Source organism: Balaenoptera physalus (assembly GCF_965194825.1).
Source record: "Balaenoptera physalus genome assembly, chromosome: 2".
In the NCBI taxonomy this organism is placed as follows: domain Eukaryota; kingdom Metazoa; phylum Chordata; class Mammalia; order Artiodactyla; family Balaenopteridae; genus Balaenoptera; species Balaenoptera physalus.
In genome coordinates this window covers 83592357-83610493 of record NC_138883.1, presented here as the reverse complement: position 1 = coordinate 83610493, position 18137 = coordinate 83592357, and the positions used below count along the sequence as shown (strand labels likewise).

At 38.4% G+C, this 18137-nt stretch overlaps 1 protein-coding gene and 1 long non-coding RNA gene across 11 annotated transcripts in view; one reads left to right on the top strand and one right to left on the bottom strand.

The window, feature by feature from the left end:
* FSIP1 (fibrous sheath interacting protein 1) overlaps positions 1–18137 on the top strand; it is a 210588-nt gene that overhangs the window by 45938 nt on the left and 146513 nt on the right. For all 10 annotated transcript variants that reach the window (XR_014257859.1, XM_082443074.1, XM_082443073.1 and 7 more), the window contains 4 exons: positions 396–494; positions 2551–2675; positions 4167–4277; positions 11931–12089. Coding sequence is in view for 9 of the 10 variants with exons in the window: in XM_082443074.1 (XP_082299200.1) it covers positions 396–494; positions 2551–2675; positions 4167–4277; positions 11931–12089 (494 nt within the window). In the remaining variant the exon portion in view is untranslated. The remainder of the gene's footprint in view (positions 1–395; positions 495–2550; positions 2676–4166; positions 4278–11930; positions 12090–18137) is intronic.
* LOC309651138 lies at positions 5239–8371 on the bottom strand. The gene is made up of 2 exons (XR_014257942.1): positions 6926–8371; positions 5239–6619 (listed from the first exon to the last, which is right to left on the bottom strand). It is a non-coding gene; the product is annotated as an uncharacterized lncRNA (long non-coding RNA).

Sequence of the window (18137 nt, the reverse complement as noted above, 5' to 3'; positions counted from 1 at the left end):
CCATATATCTGAAATCTTCACCTTGGGGATCTAAGATAAAAAATAAAAACACAAAGTTATGCAGTGTGCACATTCTCCATATTAAGAATGTTAGACTTTGGGTACATTATCTCCAGATAATTAATGTGATATTTTAGTGTGCCCTTGTACATCCTCTTTGCACGGAAGTTCTAGGGAAATTCTGTTGATTATCTTGATTGCTCTGTTTTGAGTGGCTCATGTGTAAAAAGATGATTATCATTTCTACCTGAAATTGACATTGTCTTAAGAAACATGTGTGGAGGGAATTGAGGAATATTGCAGAGAACATTAGATCTTATCTTTTTTAAAACAACTGTTCACATAAACAATTCCGTATTTTGTGTGTATTGAACACATGATTTTTAAATCAATAGATCCTTCTTGTTACGAGCACGAAGATACCTTCTTCTCTGTGTTTCACACTCAAGTCCCTCCAGAAGACTATGAAAACTGTATACAGAATGTCAATAAAGGTATGTGATTTTACATACTGTCCCAAGAAGATACTAGCAGTATGTAGAAATATTCACAGATGAAATGATTTGATGTGATTTAATTCAGTGGTGAGTCGAAGTAGGTGAGGTTCTAGATGAAACAAGATTGGTCGTTATTGAAGTTAGTTGTTGAGGGTTCATTATACCAGTCTTTCTACTTTTGGATTGACATTTTGTATAATAAAGAGCTAAAGAAGATCTGGCTGCAAGTAATGGAAACCTAGCTTTAAGTGAAAAAGAAAATTTATGGAAAGAATCCTGCTGGTAGACGGCTTCTTTGATTCCCAAGAGCATATCCTGTAGCTAGTCATTGAGAGGGCAATTCAATTCCAAAATCCTAGAGAAGAGACCAACTGATCTATCTTGGGTTAGGTGCCCACCCTTGGTTCAACCAACTCATCCAACCCAGCAAGGGTTGGGGTCACTATAGGAACATGGCAGCTTCTACCCTGGATCACTACCAGGATGGAGAGGAGAAGAGGACATTTCTAGGGAGATAATTCCTACCAGACAATCTAAGGTTTTCTCCTGTAATTTATTAAAAGTATATTTTAAAGAAACTGTTATAAATGTAGACAGAGATGCATTTAATTTGATTTATTTTAATGTTGTATTGTTTAAGAGAATATGAAACTTCAGCTGAATGAATAGACTTCATATTTCAACTTAAAAGACTATAAACGATTTGGATTATGGGAAAAAGTTATATATTTTATATCTAAGAAGGCCACTCACCAAAAAAGTAACTCATACTTTAACTATTGATAGTTCATTAAAAAAAAAATCATGTTATTGATTAAAGAATAAAACCCCAATTATAAAGGATAGAAAAGTAAAACTTTTCTTTTGTCTGAAAAGAAATTAAATCCAGAGATCTCACCCTTTTCCTTGTTCTTTCCAGCTAGTGTTATCAAAATTTATTCTTTAATTATTAACTTTGTACTGAATCTTTGATAATAAGCTGTAAATACACCAATTGACTAGCTCCCTTAATCCTATTTATTGAGGTAACCTCTCTTACAAAACAAAGGTAACTTTTAAGTAAGCCTTGTCTGCATTGAGCTACTGGCTAGTGTTTTTTTTCTGTTGGACTTTAATATGGCAATTTATCCTATTTTGTAAGGTGGACTCCATTTGTCATTTAAGCAGACTCTTCTTTATGTGTATTTTTAGAGCTTTAATGAAGGATTCACATAATTTTTTAAAAAATGCTTTAAATGTGACTACAATGAAAACAAGATATTTTATAAAGGGGATAAGAGTCCACAAGTATTTTTCTTCCTCTTGTCTTGAGTACTCAGGGTCTGAACAACTCAGAGGCTGACTCAAATCTCTTTTCAAAGGTTGAGAAAAACTGATAAACTGAAATGGGTTTTAGGGGTTTGTGCAGATAGGATGTGGAACACCCAGGACACTTATGCCCAGACTTTGCTTAAAAGACAGGTTTGAACAAAAAGTTTATTGTTCTGAGAGGGTGATGGCAAATTAATAGAGTAACGGGTGATGACTCTAGTCTTTAGGGAAAGTTTTATTTCATATAAAGACTAAAATAAAATATATTTTAAAATTCCCATGACATCAGAGATTTCTCCTTTACATATATCACTTGAAGTTCTTTTCGTGTTTCCCATGATTCCAAAGGAATCAGCATAAGAAGTTTGATACAGGATAATGAATAACAAAAGAAGTTTTATGAGAACTTCATGGCAAATTATGGGAGCACATTTATCTTTTTAAGAATAAATCTCTGGGGAATTCCCTGGTGGTCCAGTGGTTAGGGCTCTGCGCTTCCACTCCAGGGAGTGGGTTCGATCCCTGGTTGGGGAACTAAGATCCTGCAAGGCATGTGGTGCAGCCAAAAAAAAAAAGAAAAAAGAAAAAAAATCTCTGTATGTATTAAGTTTCTGGATCTGGAATTTAGAAGTACTTCTCTGTGTGTTTTATTTCTTGTATATTCTAGTATATGCTTAAGGTAAAATTTTAGCATAATGGACAATTATAATTCTGAAAAAATTTTGAACTTTCTTAATATTAGATTTTACGTATGGTGTGGAAAGAAATGAGTCATTGATCAAAGCAGAAAAGAAACCTTTCTCAAATACAGAAAAGATTGAGCTCAGGGGTAAACACAGCCAGGATTTTATTAAGCGAAACATTGAGGTATGTACTTAGAAATTTAGAAGCCAGAATGTGGGATGAAATGAGCTGCAAGCATGGAAATAGTTGTGTTCATTGTCTTTAAATATTTTTTTTGACCATGATGCACGTGTATGTAATTGAAACACTATATATAACTGATAGAAAAGTTTTATGAGCCAGTACTTAACTTCACTATTTTCTACTCCATCCTATCCTATTCTATCCCATCCTACCCCTTTTACAATTGCTAGCTGCAACTTATTACATTTGTTTCATTATGCAGAAATGAATCTGGTTCCTGCAGTTTGAAAAACACTTATTTAGAAAATAGTTTTGGACAGTGTTTCCCAGATTTTAAATTGCATATTTAAAATCAATTTAAAATTGTTTTATTAAAATAATGAGACTGATTTTATAACTGGTGCATTTAGAAATTTGAATGGAAAATTCTCCTGGCAGAGTTGGAGAGGCCAGCTGGTTGTCTGCCCACTGTCCCTGCCCCTTCCGCCCAACTCCAGCTGAGCTTCCTGGCAGCCCCTCACTTGTCTCTTGCTCTGATTAGCTCCCTGATTTAGGGGCTCAACCTTGGTCTTACAGGCCCTGCGGTCTCACTTGGTTTGTCCTTAAGGCAGACTTCGACTAACTAAGGGCACAGGAACTCCTGTGTTAGACCAGAATGCGAATTAATTTATAGCAAGAAATGTAAATATGGTGGACAGAAGGCTCATGGCAAACCACTCAGGCAGTTAAGTCACTAGAAAGCTACACTGGTGAATATGAAGTATTAAGAGGAGAGAGTTAAATAATTCTTCATAGTTCAAGCCTGATGCTTTTTCCACAATTAGCACATCTTTTCTAGGCAGACTGGATTCATGGGTCAGCCTGCTGCTGTCAGGACTGACCTCTGGGACTCTCGATTTTTCTGTGCTCCATTTTCGTATGATCTGAAGGAGACCTTCTCCAGCTTGCTCTGTCTCTTTGCGCTGGCTCATTGTATGTTGATTTAGTGTTTAATTTTCCAAGAGCAGTAAGGTTTTCCTCATATCCAAGTTCTTGCTGACACAGACAGCAGCTCCACCATATATTTCCCTTTTTCCCTTTTAACAATAGTAACTGAATCTTATTTAAACTCCTGATGTGATATTCTTGAAATTTAAAAGCAGTTTCATTTAGTGAATATATGCCACAAAGGAAGTGGTAACATTCCTTCCAAATGTCTCAGCAAATATGTTTTTGCATTGATACATATTATATAAAGAGAGGTTTGCAAACTGCCCATGTTTTATTTTTTAAATAAAATGTTTGTTGAAATGGTTGAATATCTTTGCTTGGAGAATGGACCTCTATCAAAAATTTGGCATAAAGTAAAATTACCTAGCAAATGAAAATGCCTAATCTCACAAATTTTACCTTAGTGTTTCTGTATTGTAGAAGCCTCAGGTCCCATTTTAATTTTTCCTGAACTGTGAATTGCTTTGAGTATTTAATATTTTCCATTCATACATTCTGTAGTTGGCCAAGAATTCAGGACAACCAGTGGTTATGATTGACAGAGAGAAGAAAAGGCTGGTTGAACTTTTGAAGGACTTGGATAACAGTGATTCGGGGCTGTCCAGTTCTGAGGTAAGTAAACTCCGATATTCCACAAGCTCTACACTTCTTAATTTTTATTTCTTTAATCATGTTATTGACCCATTAGCCTAAATTTATAGTAATTTTTCAAATTATGGAGCAATATTTCTGACTTTAAAAAATCCCGTTTTACAAATTTATTTTTATCTAAATTTTCCAGTTTATTCTTGCCGATTCATTATTGACTCTCCTATGTCATTATAAGAGTGACTGCAATTGGCTTTCACAATAATAACCACTGCCTGTGATGTGATGGGCTTGGTCATTGATGACATAGAATTGTGTTTCTCTGGATCCTTTTATTTTGGATATTTCTTATTATCCCTAAACTGGTTGCATGATATTTTAGCATAGTCTTCAGTAATCCTGAAGAGCACCATCCTGCTCCTGCCCAGGTAACGCTGGGCATCTAGTTCCCTGAAGAGTCTGGGGCGAGCACAGACTGAGTCTAAGGAGGGGAAAAGCATGAATCCAGGGTGCGAATGCAGGTATTTATAGGGCCCAGACAGGTCACATAAGGAGTGCAGTGGCTCAGCGTTTGCACTTGTTTGCATACTAAACTTACAGCCATATTCTTTTTCTTTCTTTCTTTCTTTCTTTCTTTCTTTCTTTCTTTCTTTCTTTCTTTCTCCCTCCCTCCCTCTCTCTCTCTCTTTCTTTCTTTCTTTCTTTCTTTCTTTCTTTCTTTCTTTCTTTCTTTCTTTCTTGATATACATTTTAAAGTAATAACTAGAATTATGACTTATACCATTATATCAGAACATATAAGAGTTTTAGGAATTTCATGTAATGTCTGAAACATTTATATTAACATATTTCCATACAAATAACCCCAAAAAAGTTTAGTATTAGTTGTTTTTTTGTTTGTTTGTTTGTTTTTTTATACTGCAAGTTCTTATTAGTCATCAATTTTATACATATCAGTGTATACATGTCAATACCAATTGCCCAATTCAGCACACCACCATCCCCACCCCACCGCGGTGTTCCCCCCTTGGTGTCCATATGTTTGTTCTCTACATCTGTGTCTCAACTTCTGCCCTGCAAACCGGTTCATCTGTACCATTTTTCTAGGTTCCACATACATGCGTTAATATACGATATTTGTTTTTCTCTTTCTGACTTTCTTCACTCTGTATGACAGTCTCTAGGTCCATCCATGTCTCAACAAATGGCTCAATTTCGTTCCTTTTTATGGCTGAGTAATATTCCATTGTATATATGTACCACAATTCTTTATCCATTTGTCTGTCGATGGGCATTTAGGTTGCTTCCATGACCTGGCTACTGTAATATTCTTACTTCTACAAAGAAATACATTTTCCTGTGTGCCTTGAAGCTCTAGCCTTGTCGTCTAGTTTTTATTCCCCTATGTTTAATAGAGATGATGTAGTAAATGCTGCTGGCACCCTGCCCAGATACCTTTTACCTGGCACATGTGTGCATCCATCCCCCTGCCCTGTGCCAAGGGTGCACAGCTGCCTCCTTCCCTGGAGAATTGCCCTGGGCTAAATGGGAGCTGACCAGCCCAGGACAGCAGCCCCTGCCTCCCCTCATGTCCCCTCACCTTGAGATGGGATTAGCTGTGCCGTGCAGTTTGTCCTCCACCTCTTCCCCAGGGGTCACCCAGTCTTCAGCTGAGACCACATCCTCGCCTAGCTTTGTTCCCTCGTCCTGGCCTGCTCCCCTCACACCCCTAATCCTGAAAGCATCCCCCCACTAAGTCACTTAAACAAGAATCTCTGCCTCACGTTCCAGATCTAGGGAACCCAGCCTAAGACATGTAGGTTCAGAGGGTAGTTTTTGCTCTGGGTAAAAAGCAGAGCATGTGCAGCAATATCTGTAGCCAGTGGGGTAGAGCGTGCCGGTCCGTGGCTGCTGCTGCGTGGAAATCCCGCCCAGGGCTGCCTGGATCCTCCAGTTTGTCAAGAGAAGCTAGAAATTCAGATTAAAAGAAAAAAAATAACAGTCCTCCATCATTCCCACTCCAGGAAAGGCCAGTGTTGTACTGGTATATGTTCCTCCAGGTTATGTATTCACAGCTGACACTGTGGTCTGTAGAAATGGAGTCTCCAGACACTGCAGGTGGTAGCGGAGAGTGGTTGTGTGTGCTGGCTTTGGCAGTCTGTTGTCACCCGGGCTAGAACGCAGGATCCATCATTTCTCAGTTCTGTCACCTTGGGAAGTTATTTCTCTTCACCTCAGTTTCCCCCTAGTTCTGGAGAGAAACCTGAAGTGGTCTCACTGGCCTAGGATCAGTGTTGGCAGGGGGCTGCATTCCTCTCTGGAGGTTCTTCAATAATTAATTAGTCTCTAAAATCTTATATCTTGGGCTTCCCTGGTGGCACAGTGGTTGAGAGTCTGCCTGCCGATGCAGGGGACACGGGTTCGAGCCCTGGTCTGGGAAGATCCCACATGCCGCGGAGCAACTAGGCCCATGAGCCACAACTACTGAGCCTGCGCGACTGGAGCCTGTGCTCCGCAACAAGAGAGGCCACGGTAGTGAGAGGCCCGCGCACCCCGATGAAGAGTGGCCCCCACTTGCCACAACTAGAGAAAGCCCTCGCACAGAAACGAAGACCCAACACAGCCATAAACAAATAAATAAATAAATAAAATTAAAAATCTTGTATCTTAACAGGACAGGATCTTTGGTATGCTTTTATTTCCCTCTTCTTCCATTTCCTCTCCTCCAGAATGTATTGAAATCACCTAGAATTTTAGTTCCAGGATGTTAGAAGTTTTTCCCTTTATTTATTTAATAAATTTATTTATTTATTTATTTATGCCTGTGTTGGGTCTTCGTTGCTGCGTGTGGGCTTTCTCTAGCTGTGGTGAGCGGGGGCTACTCTTTGTTGTGATGCATGGGCTTCTCATTGCGGTGGCTTCTCTTGTTGCGGAGCACGGGCTCTAGGCGCACAGGTTTCAGTAGTTGTGGCATGTGGGCTCAGTAGTTGTGGCTTGTGGGCTCTAGAGCTCAGGTGCAGCAGCTGTGGTGCACGGGCTTAGTTGCTCCATGGCATGTGGGATCCTCCCGGGCCAGGGCTCGAACCTGTGTCCCTTGCATTGACAGGCAGATTCCTAACCACTGCACCACCAGGGAAGCCCAGAAGTTTTTCCTTTTAAAAACAGTATGCTTCTTATATTTTAGGAATCTTTCTGAATAGTAGCCAAATTTTTAAATCACGTCATTACCTGTGTATTTAAGCTCAACTAATTGTTTATTTGTACAAATCATTTTTCCTGAGTTATTCTTCTGGAGTTAAAAAAAAATTTCCCTGAAATAATGATGGTGTGTAGATAAGTTTTTGAGTGTTTGCCTATTCAAAAATTTATTTTTCCCTCATTTGAATGATAGCTTCAAATGGTGGTAGCTAAATCCTACATGCAAAATCCTTTCTTTCTGGAAGCATATAGGATTTTCTCTTTATTTTTTAGTTCACAAATTTTATCAGAACGTATTTTATGTGTGTCTTTAAAAACATTTTTGTTCCTGCATGGTACCTTGTAGGTAGGCCCTTTTTATCTGAAGGTTCAAGTCTTTCTTCTGTGCAGAAAATTATCTTATTTCTTCCCTTCTATCCTCTCTTTTTCTTTCCTTTTGGGCTTCCTATAAAGTGGGATATCAGTTGGGAATGGGATTGACTTCAGGTAACAGAAAACTTTATAAACAGTGACTTCAGCAAGAAGTTTATTTATTTTTTTCAGTAACAAGAAATCCAGGTATAAGTAGCTAATGTCTTTTGGTCTTCTTGACCTATGTTTGTAGTGTGGTTTTGTTTTTAGGTGTGCAGGATTGCTGCTATATCTGTATGTAATGTGTTAATTTTCCAGGCAGAAAGAAAGGGGGAAGGGGAAGGAGAAAAGAGACTCCTCTGAAGTTTTGCCTTTTCCTTTGGGAAGATGTGGTGTCCCCACGACTTCCACCTGCATCTCACTGGCCAAGCTGTCACGTAGTCATTTGTTTCATACAGCTCTGCAAGCGAGACTGGGGATTCGAGTATTTCATTTTCTCTTTTTTTGTAGCAGAGGAAGGCAAGAAAGGAAGAGATTGGAAAAGGACTAGGTCAGTCAGTGTACCAGCCCATAGGTGGGTATAGAATCTCCTGGATCTCTCCTCCAGGTCTTAAAATGTTTTTCTCATAATCTTTATCTTTTTTGTCATTTTGCTCATGTAAGTTCATTTTACGGTTTTCCTAGTTGGGTTTCAAACATCTCTATTCTGCTACTTAGCTATGCAGCCCTCTTTTGAGATTGTTGTTATTTTTACAGTTACTATTGTTTTTAAACTAATATTTGCTGAGAGTTCTTTCTGTAAGTTCTCTGAGGAGAAAGTGTCCTTTCTTATTACCTGATGTGGGAGATTTTATACGGAGATTCTATGAAGCCAATAGGTGGTGGCACATGTTGGAATAGAGATTTAGTGGAGGAAGATGTGAATGTGGCAGGAAGCATTTAGGAACACTTTGAGGAAGGGACCGATCTACTGTTTTTCTCAAACTGTACGAAACTTCTTGCCTCGCTTCACATTTGCTGTAGTCTTTCAAGCGTCTGTGTGCCCATTTCTTTATGGAGTGGTCCGCCACTTCTTCTCTGACAGATCCAACGTAAAGAGGATGACTAACATGATAATTATGTTTGAATTCCACAGAACTCATGCCCGCTGGTTGTTCCTTACAGTGGTACGTTTGACTGTATGGATGTAATATTCTCTTAAATTTCTCTAAGATAGGTAGAATTTTTAAAAGATTTCCTTCTAGGTAGGGAACTCATACTTGCAACTAATGGCTCTCCCCAACGCTGGAAGCCTCTACTGTCACCCTTCCCAACAAAATGGATTTTGCATCAGATCTTAAATTACTCACGTCTAAATCAGTATTGAATGGGTGAGTCTGATTGTGGACCCTCATTACTGGTGTGAACCCTAGCTGTAAAGCAGGGTGGTGCAGAGCATTTCCTGGGTTCTGTCTTAGGGAGACAAGACTCCTACACATTGCAAGTCTAGCCAGAAACACGCCATCTACTACATGTTACACATAATTTCCTTCTGTAACAGCATAAAGCGTGAAACATTTAAATTTCTGTTGAATTTAATCTGCCATGTTCTTTTACCTCCAGTGTCATTAAAAAAGAATTCCATTCAAACAAGAATTTAAAATTTATTAACCAATATTTAGTCATTGATTCCATAGTTTTTTTTTTTTTGTCTGATTCTTTATTTCTCTTTTAGGTCATACAGTATTTATATCACTTTTATTTAGGGAAAATTAATCAGAGTTTCGTATTTGTGAGTAGTTAGGTATTTTAAAAAATAATTATATATAACTTTCATATGCCAACTTGCAAGTATATTTAAAATGTTTATTACTGTATCATATCCTTATATGGATATAGTATAGTCTCACTTTCTCCCTATTTTCAGACATTTGGGCTTTTTGCAGTTACTCTTTTTTGTAAGTAACATGGCAAAAAACATTTTAGTCAGGGTTCTAGGTTGCAAGAAACAGAGGCAGATTTTGGTTAAAAAAACAGAAAACAAATTTATTGGAAGACTTGAGTAGCTCACAGACACAGTGGGAAGTTCGGAGGACCAGGCTTGTAAACCACGCAGATATCAAGGTAGGCAGAAAAATGGCCCTAGAAACTCCTGAGAATCAGTCTGTTTAGGGGCTGCACCGAGGCCACCAGACACTCCTGATAATGATCACTGCTGCCACCTTCACTGCTATCAACACTGGATCCTTACTGCTACTGCTGTCACCATTAATCACTTCCCCACTTTCCCTGCATCTTTGAATCTCTCTCTCTCTCTCTCTCTCTCCCCCTCAAGAGTCAAAGTCCAGGGTGTTCCCTTCTGATTGGCTGAATCTAGGTCATTTGCTTGTCTTCTTGATGCCAGTAGGTAGGGAGAAGGAGTGTCTCGTGGGTACCTGTTCCCTAGAGAGACTCATGCAGTATTTGGTTTCACTGAAGCAGAAAGGGAGATTGGATGCTGGGGCCAGGAAGAGACAGTGTAAGTCTTTCTGCATAAGTTTTTGCACGTACTTCTTCTGGTTACCACTTAGGGTTTGATCCCTGGTATTAGAGTCATGAAACCAAAGTGTGTGTTGCCCTCCATCTGCCCCTTTATTCTTAGTGTTCTTCATGATTCTTCTGTCCTTGTGCTACATGCTTCCCTTTGTGACCTCACCCATTCCCATGGTCTAAGGGTTTGAACCATTATAGAATGATGGGTGAGTCCAAAATACTTATTTCCAATCCAGGTCTCTATCTTGAACTTCAGACAAACATATTTAACTACCTCACATAATCTATGGATATCCTAGGGACATCTGTGAATATCAGAAGGCCTCAAACAGAATTCATCATCATTTTCCTCCTCAAACCTAGCACATCTCTGGTATTCGCTAGTTTGGTCCTTATGACCACCATCCCCCTAGCTGATAAAATCAGGAATTTGGTTTTTATCCTCGATCCTTACTCCTCCCTTCATTCTTCCATCAAATTGTCTCCAGATTCTGTAAACTCTGCTTCCTAAGTATCTCTGGAATTGGTCCTGTGTGCTTCATTCCCAGGAAACATTCCGAGTTCAGGCACTCATCACTTTTCTTGTAGGCTACGGCTTTTGCTTTTTAACTGGATTTTCTGCCTCCAGTCTCACCCTCACCTGCTCCAGTTTTAAAGTGCACAGCCGATTGTGTTGTTTCTCTAAGATGCTACTAAGATTATTTCCTTTAGGAAGCACTCTCCAAACACGTTTTCTCCTTGCCCCTTCCTGTTAACAGAGGTTAGTTGACCCTCCCTGGTCCCCATGGAGCCCTGGGTTTACCAACACTTTTCACACCTTGTTAAAATCTTTGCTGTCAAGAGACTGAGAACTCCTGAGGGCAGGAACGTGTGAGATTCATATTGAATCACCAGTGCTCAGGGTAATGCCTCCCCATAGCGGGCACTCAGTACGAGGTTTTTGAATGAATGTTATGAATGGCTTTTAACCTGTTAAGGAACTAATGTTAGTTCAATAATGAGTTAGATGACCAGTTTTTTTTTCAAATATTATTTATTCGGCTGCATCGGGTCTAAGTTGTGGCACGTGGGATCTTTAGTTGCGGCATGTGGGATCTAGTTCCCTGACCAGAGATTGAACCTGGGCCCCCTGCATTGGGAGTGTGGAGTCTTAGCCACAGGACCACCAGGGAAGTCCCTAGATGACCATTTATGATCATGAAACCCAAACAACCGAGTCTATGTTACTTTTCAGGGACAAATTTTGAAAATAACATGTCTGTTATAGGGTAAACATGATTTCTTCCTTATTCAGCATGTCACAAACCACTTTTTTCAGAGTGGAGAAATGAGAATGTTATGAGACCCAGACTGTGAGGCTAAGAGAGTTATTCCGTAGGGTAGAACGCCCACAAAATGTAAGCAGATACTTTACGCAGAGTTGGCAGATAATGAATCCTTAAACTATTTAACTTTTTTTCTTGCACTATCCCAAGTTAATTCTGTTCTTTTTTTATATTTGTTTTGTTTTGCTTTTTATTTGTTTTTGTGAGGAGCACTGATGTAGTGGTCTGAAAGGTATATTTTGGAAAAAAAATGTAGCATAAGAATGACCTGGTGACCCTTGTTTCCTTTTAGGGAGATCAGTCTGGCTGGCTGGTCCCGGGAGAAGGATACACACCTGCAGTCACCCAGCATCAGCAGCTTGCTGAAATTGATACAAAACTCCAAGAACTTTCTGCCATTTACCCAACAATTTCCAGCTCTTCTCCAAGACCTGAACATCAGAATGATGATGTATGTTTAACTCAAGAGCCCATAGGCTGTTCAGGTTTATGTGTGCTAAAGCTAGTTCACATAATATGGCAATCTGCTTGTTAACTAAAGAGGTTTCTTCCCAATTGCCTTTTCCGTGACTGCAACTGCAGTGATAGTGATTTCTACAACAGTGTCTATTTTCCTTTGCTGATTTCCACTTTCTATTCATTTTTTTTTTCAGTTGGTAACTTGCTGAGATGGGGTGAAATACTTATTTTAATATTGTTATATCTTTATGGTATAAGCTAATTCTTGATCGTGATCAGGAGAGAGGAGAGGGAAGAGAATAGATACAGCACTGCTTAGTCCTTTGAGAGCTTTACTTCTCTTTGTTCCTTTGGTTCTAGGTGTTAGCAATGGCAGTCACCTGTCCCTTACTCTGGCACATTCTTCTAGCTCCTTTGATTTACTAGCAAGCAGTGAAGCTCACTCTGTTGATAACTTGTCTCCTGTGAGAACTTTGAAATGAGTATGTTTCCTTTCTTGACAGTTGCCTCAAATATTCTTTTACAAAGCTAACAGAGAGTGAAGAAAAACGGAAGGGTAACTACAGCTTTGGAGCAGTAAAATTCCTTTCTCCCCCTTATATTTCAGTACTTCGTGGGATCTAGTTTGGGGTTGGGTGGTAGTTTTTGCCTGAAGAGAAAATGGCTGGTCTTTTGTTATTCCACTAACCCTCTACCAGTTTTGTAAACATATCACCAAATCATTTTCTGTACAATATTAGATGCATGTGATTTTCCTGGTTTTTAAGAAGATTTAAATAATATCAGTAGTCTATAGGTAATAATTCCGCTTTATAGTCAGTCTTTTCTCCAACCTGTCAATTGAAGATTAGGGATCTGGCTTTGGGTCAGTTGAAGGTACTTCAGGGGAAAGGAGCAGTGTTAAGATGTTCCAAAGAAAGTTTGGTCGTGATGGAACCTTACGGAGCCATCGCAGCTTCCTTAAATTATGTTCCTAAGGGCCAGGCAGAGCTGCCTCTGAGCCCTTTACACAGCAATATGGTGGTAGTGGGAACCACCATTTTCTGGATTGGGATCAGAGTTCTTGGAAGACAGAGAATTGGAATTTCCGTCCCTACCCAAATATACCCCAGGACTTGGACACATCAACAGGTATGCTGCTAGTTTATTTATGTTACTGGGTGCCACTTCCCAAAAGGAGGAAGCGAAGATGGGGGAGTAAAATTGTTCAGGGATATTCTTTGTTCTTTTTGTGTTACAGCTGATTTTTGTTGTTGTTGTTGTTATTGTTGTTAGATATCAAGGGTCGCTGAGATCTCAAAGCTGGATAATGGTCCTAAAGATAGAAAATGTCTTTTTCATGACCATCAAATGTTATTCCTGAAAGAGAGACTGAGAATTTAGAGATTTGTTTAGCCATTAGGACTTCAGATGAAGTATGACTGTGGTCATTGTCATCTACGTCACATTTTCAGAGTTCACATTTATGGTTTAAATAAAATATTTAAAAAATAATAAAAGGGAAAACCAGTACATTACTTAGTTGTTGTTACATACTGATATTATATATTTTTGTGTGAAACAGTATATTTAGAGAAAAGAGAAAACTGCATTTTGGGACTCCCACTGGCTGCAGAAACAGAAATGTAACATCATAGTTGTTGAAAAGAAATAATTAGTGCTTCTTGTATGCAAAAAAGAGTATATTTTGAGGTTTCATTCAATTTCCTGTTGGCATTTCCTCATTTCTAACTAAAACCAGCATTGCACATTGAATTTTCAAGCCAAAAATGAAAACATGGCAAATTATTTTACGGATATTATTATTATTATTTTTTAACATCTTTATTGGAGTATATTGCTTTACAATGGTGTGTTAGTTTCTGCTGTATAACAAAGTGAATCAGCTATACAAAAACATATATTCCCATATCTCCTCCCTCTTGCATCTCCCTCCCACCCTTCCTATCCCACCCCTCTAGGTGGTCACAAAGCACCGAGCTGATCTCCCTATGCTATGTGGCTGCTTCCTACTAGCTATCTATTTTACATTTGGTAGTGTATATATGTCCATGCCACTCTCTCACTTCGTCCCAGCTTACCCTTCCCCCTTCCCGAGTCCTCAAGTCCATTCTGTACATCTGCGTCTTTATTCCTGTCCTGCCCCTAGGTTCTTCAGAACCATTTTTTTTAGATTCCATATATTTGTGTTAGCATACAGTATTTGTTTTTCTCTTTCTGACTTACTTCAATCTGTATGACAGACTCTAGATCCACCCACCTCACTACAAATAACTCAATTTTGTTTCTTTTTATGGCTGAGTAATATTCCATTGTATATATGTGCCACATCTTCTTTATCCATTCATCTGTCGATGAACAGTTAGGTTGCTTCCATGTCCTGGCTATTGTAAATAGAGTGGCAATGAACATTGTGGTACATGACTCTTTTTGAATTATGGTTTTCTCCGGGTATATGCCCAGTAGTGGGATTGCTGGGTCGTATGAGTTCTATTTTTAGTTTTTAAGGGAACCTCCATACTGTACTCCATAGTGGCTGTATCAATTTACATTCCCACCAACAGTGCAAGAGGGTTCCCTTTTCTCCACACCCTCTCCAGCATTAATTGTTTGTAAATTTTTTGATGATGGCCATTGTGACCGGTGTGAGGTGATACCTCACTGTAGTTTTGATTTGCATTTCTCTAATGATTAGTGATGTTGAGCATCCTTTCATGTGTTTGTTGGCAATCTGTATATCTTCTTTGGAGAAATGTCTATTTAGGTCTTCTGCCCGTTTTTGAATTGGGTTGTTTGTTTTTTGGATATTGAGCTGCATGAGCTGCTTGTAAATTTTGGAGATTAATCCTTTGTCAGTTGCTTCATTTGCAAATATTTTCTCCCATTCTGAGGGTTGTCTTTTCGTCTTGTTTATAGTTTCCTTTCCTGTGCAAAAGCTTTTAAGTTTCCTTAGGTCCCATTTGTTTATTTTTGTTTTTATTTCCATTTCTCCAGGAGGTGGGTCAAAAAGGATCTTGCTGTGATTTATGTCATAGAGTGTTCTGCCTGAGTTTTCCTCTAAGAGTTTGATAGTGTCTGGCGTACATTTAGGTCTTTAATCCATTTTGAGTTTACTTTTGTGTATGGTGTTAAGGAGTGTTCTAATTTCATTCTTTTACATGTAGCTGTCCAGCTTTCCCAGTGCCACTTATTGAAGAGGCTGTCTTTTCTCCATTGTATATTCTTGCCTCCTTTATCAAAGATAAGGTGACCATATGTGTGTGTCTTTTTTTGTGCCAGTACCATACTGTCTTGATTACTGTAGCTTTGTAGTATAGTCTGAAGTCAGGGAGCCTGATTCCTCCAGCTCCATTTTTCTTTCTCAAGATTGCTTTGGCTATTCGGGGTCTTTTGTGTTTCCATACAAACTGTGAAATTTTTTGTTCTAGTTCTGTGAAAAATGCCATTGGTAGTTTGATAGGGACTGCATTGAATCTGTAGATTGCTTTGGGTAGTATAGTCATTTTCACAGTGTTGACTTTTCCAATCCAAGAACATGGTATATCTCTCCATCTATTTGTATCCTCTCTCTTTCATCAGTGTCTTATAATTTTCTGCATACAGGTCTTTTGTCTCCTTAGGTAAGTTTATTCCTAGGTATTTTATTCTTTTTGTTGCAATGGTTTCAGATTTTTGAAACTATTGCAAGAAATGGTTTCAAAAGTGATCTGAAAAATCACTTTCAGATTTTTCATCATTAGTGTACAGGAATGCAAGAGATTTCTGTGCATTAATTTTGTATCCTGCTACTTTACCAAATTCATTGATTAGCTCTAATAGTTTTCTGGTAGCATCTTTAGGATTCTCTATGTATAGTATCATGTCATCTGCAAACAGTGACAACTTTACTTCTTCTTTTCCGATTTGGATTCCTTTTATTTCTTTTTCTTCTCTGATTGATGTGGCTAAAACTTCCAAAACTATGTTGAATAATAATGGTGAGAGTGGGCAACCTTGTCTTGTTCCTGATCTTACTGGAAATGGTTTCAGTTTTTCACCATTGAGGACGATGTTGGCTGTGGATTTGTAATATATGGCCTTTATTATGTTGAGGTAAGTTCCCTCTATGCCTACTTTCTGGAGGGTTTTTATCATAAATGGGTGTTGAATTTTGTTGAAAGCTTTCTCTGCATCTATTGAGATGATCATATGGTTTTTCTCCTTCAATTTGTTAATATGGTGTATCACATTAATTGATTTGTGTATATTGAAGAATCCTTGCATTCCTGGGATAAACCCCACTCGATTATGGTGTATGGTCCTTTAAATGTGCTGTTAGATTCTGTTTGCTAGTATTTTGTTGAGGATTTTTGCATCTATATTCATCAGTGATATTGGTCTGTAATTTTCTTTTTTTGTAGTATCTTTGTCTGGTTTTGGTATCAGGGTGATGGTGGCCTCATAGAATGAGTTTGGGAGTGTTCCTCCCTCTGCTATATTTTGGAAGAGTTTGAGAAGGATAGGTGTTAGCTCTTCTCTAAATGTTTGATAGAATTCACCTGTGAAGCCATCTGGTCCTGGGCTTTTGTTTGTTGGAAGATTTTTAACCACAGTTTCAATTTCAGTGCTTGTGATTGGTCTGTTCATAATTTCTATTTCTTCCTGGTTCAGTCTCAGAAGGTTGTGCATTTCTAAGAATTTGTCCATTTCTTCCAGGTTGTCCATTTTATTGGCATAGAGTTGCTTGTAGTAATCTCTCATGATCCTTTGTATTTCTGCAGTGTCAGTTGTTACTTCTCCTTTTTCATTTCTAATTCTGTTGATTTGAGTCTTCTCCCTTTTTTTCTTGATGAGTCTGGCTAATGGTTTATCAATTTTGTTTATCTTCTCAAAGAACCAGCTTTTAGTTTTATTGGTTGTTGCTATCGTTTCCTTCATTTCTTTTTCATTTATTTCTGATCTGATCTTTATGATTTCTTTCCTTCTGCTAACTTTGGGGTTATTTTGTTCTTCTTTCTCTAATTGCTTTAGGTGTAAGGTTAGGTTGTTTATTTGAGATGTTTCTTGTTTCTTGAGGTAGGATTGTATTACTATAAACTTCCCTCTTAGAACTGCTTTTGCTGCATGCCATAGGTTTTGGGTCATCGTGTTTTCATTGTCATTTGTTTCTAGGTATCTTTTGATTTCCTCAGTGATCTCTTGGTTATTAAGTAGTGTATTGTTTATCCTCCATGTGTTTGTATTCTTTACAGATTTTTTCCTGTAATTGATATCTAGTTGCATAGCATTGTGGTCAGAAAAGATACGTGATACGATTTCAATTTTCTTAAATTTACCAAGGCTTGACTTGTGACCCAAGATATGATCTATCCTGGAGAATGTTCCATGAGCACTTGAGAAAAAAGTGTATTCTGTTGTTTTTGGATGGAATGTCCTATAAATATCAATTAAGTCCATCTTGTTTAATGTATCATTTAAAGCTTGTGTTTCCTTATTTATTTTCATTTTGGATGATCTGTCCATTGGTGGAAGTGGGGTGTTAAAGTCCCCTACCATGATTGTGTTACTGTCGATTTCCCCTTTTATGGCTGTTAGTATTTGCCTTTCCTATTGAGGTGCTCCTGTGTGGGGTGCATAAATATTTACAATTGTTATATCTTCTTCTTGAATTGATCCCTTGATCATTGTGTAGTGTCCTTCTTTGTCTCTTGTAATGGTCTTTGTTTTAAAGTCTATTTTGTCTGATATGAGAATTGCTACTCCAACTTTCTTTTGATTTCCATTTGCATGGAATATCTTTTTCCATCCCCTCACTTTCAGTGTGTATGTGTCCCTAGGTCTGAAGTGGGTCTCCTGTAAAGAGCATATATACGGGTCTTGTTTTTGTATCCATTCAGCCAGTCTATGTCTATTGGTTGGAGCATTTAATCCATTTACATTTAAGGTAATTATCGATATGTAGGTTCCTATTACCATCTTCTTAATTGTTTTGGGTTTGTTATTGTAGGTCTTTTCCTTCTCTTTTGTTTCCTGCCTAGAGAATTTCCTTTAGCATTTGTTG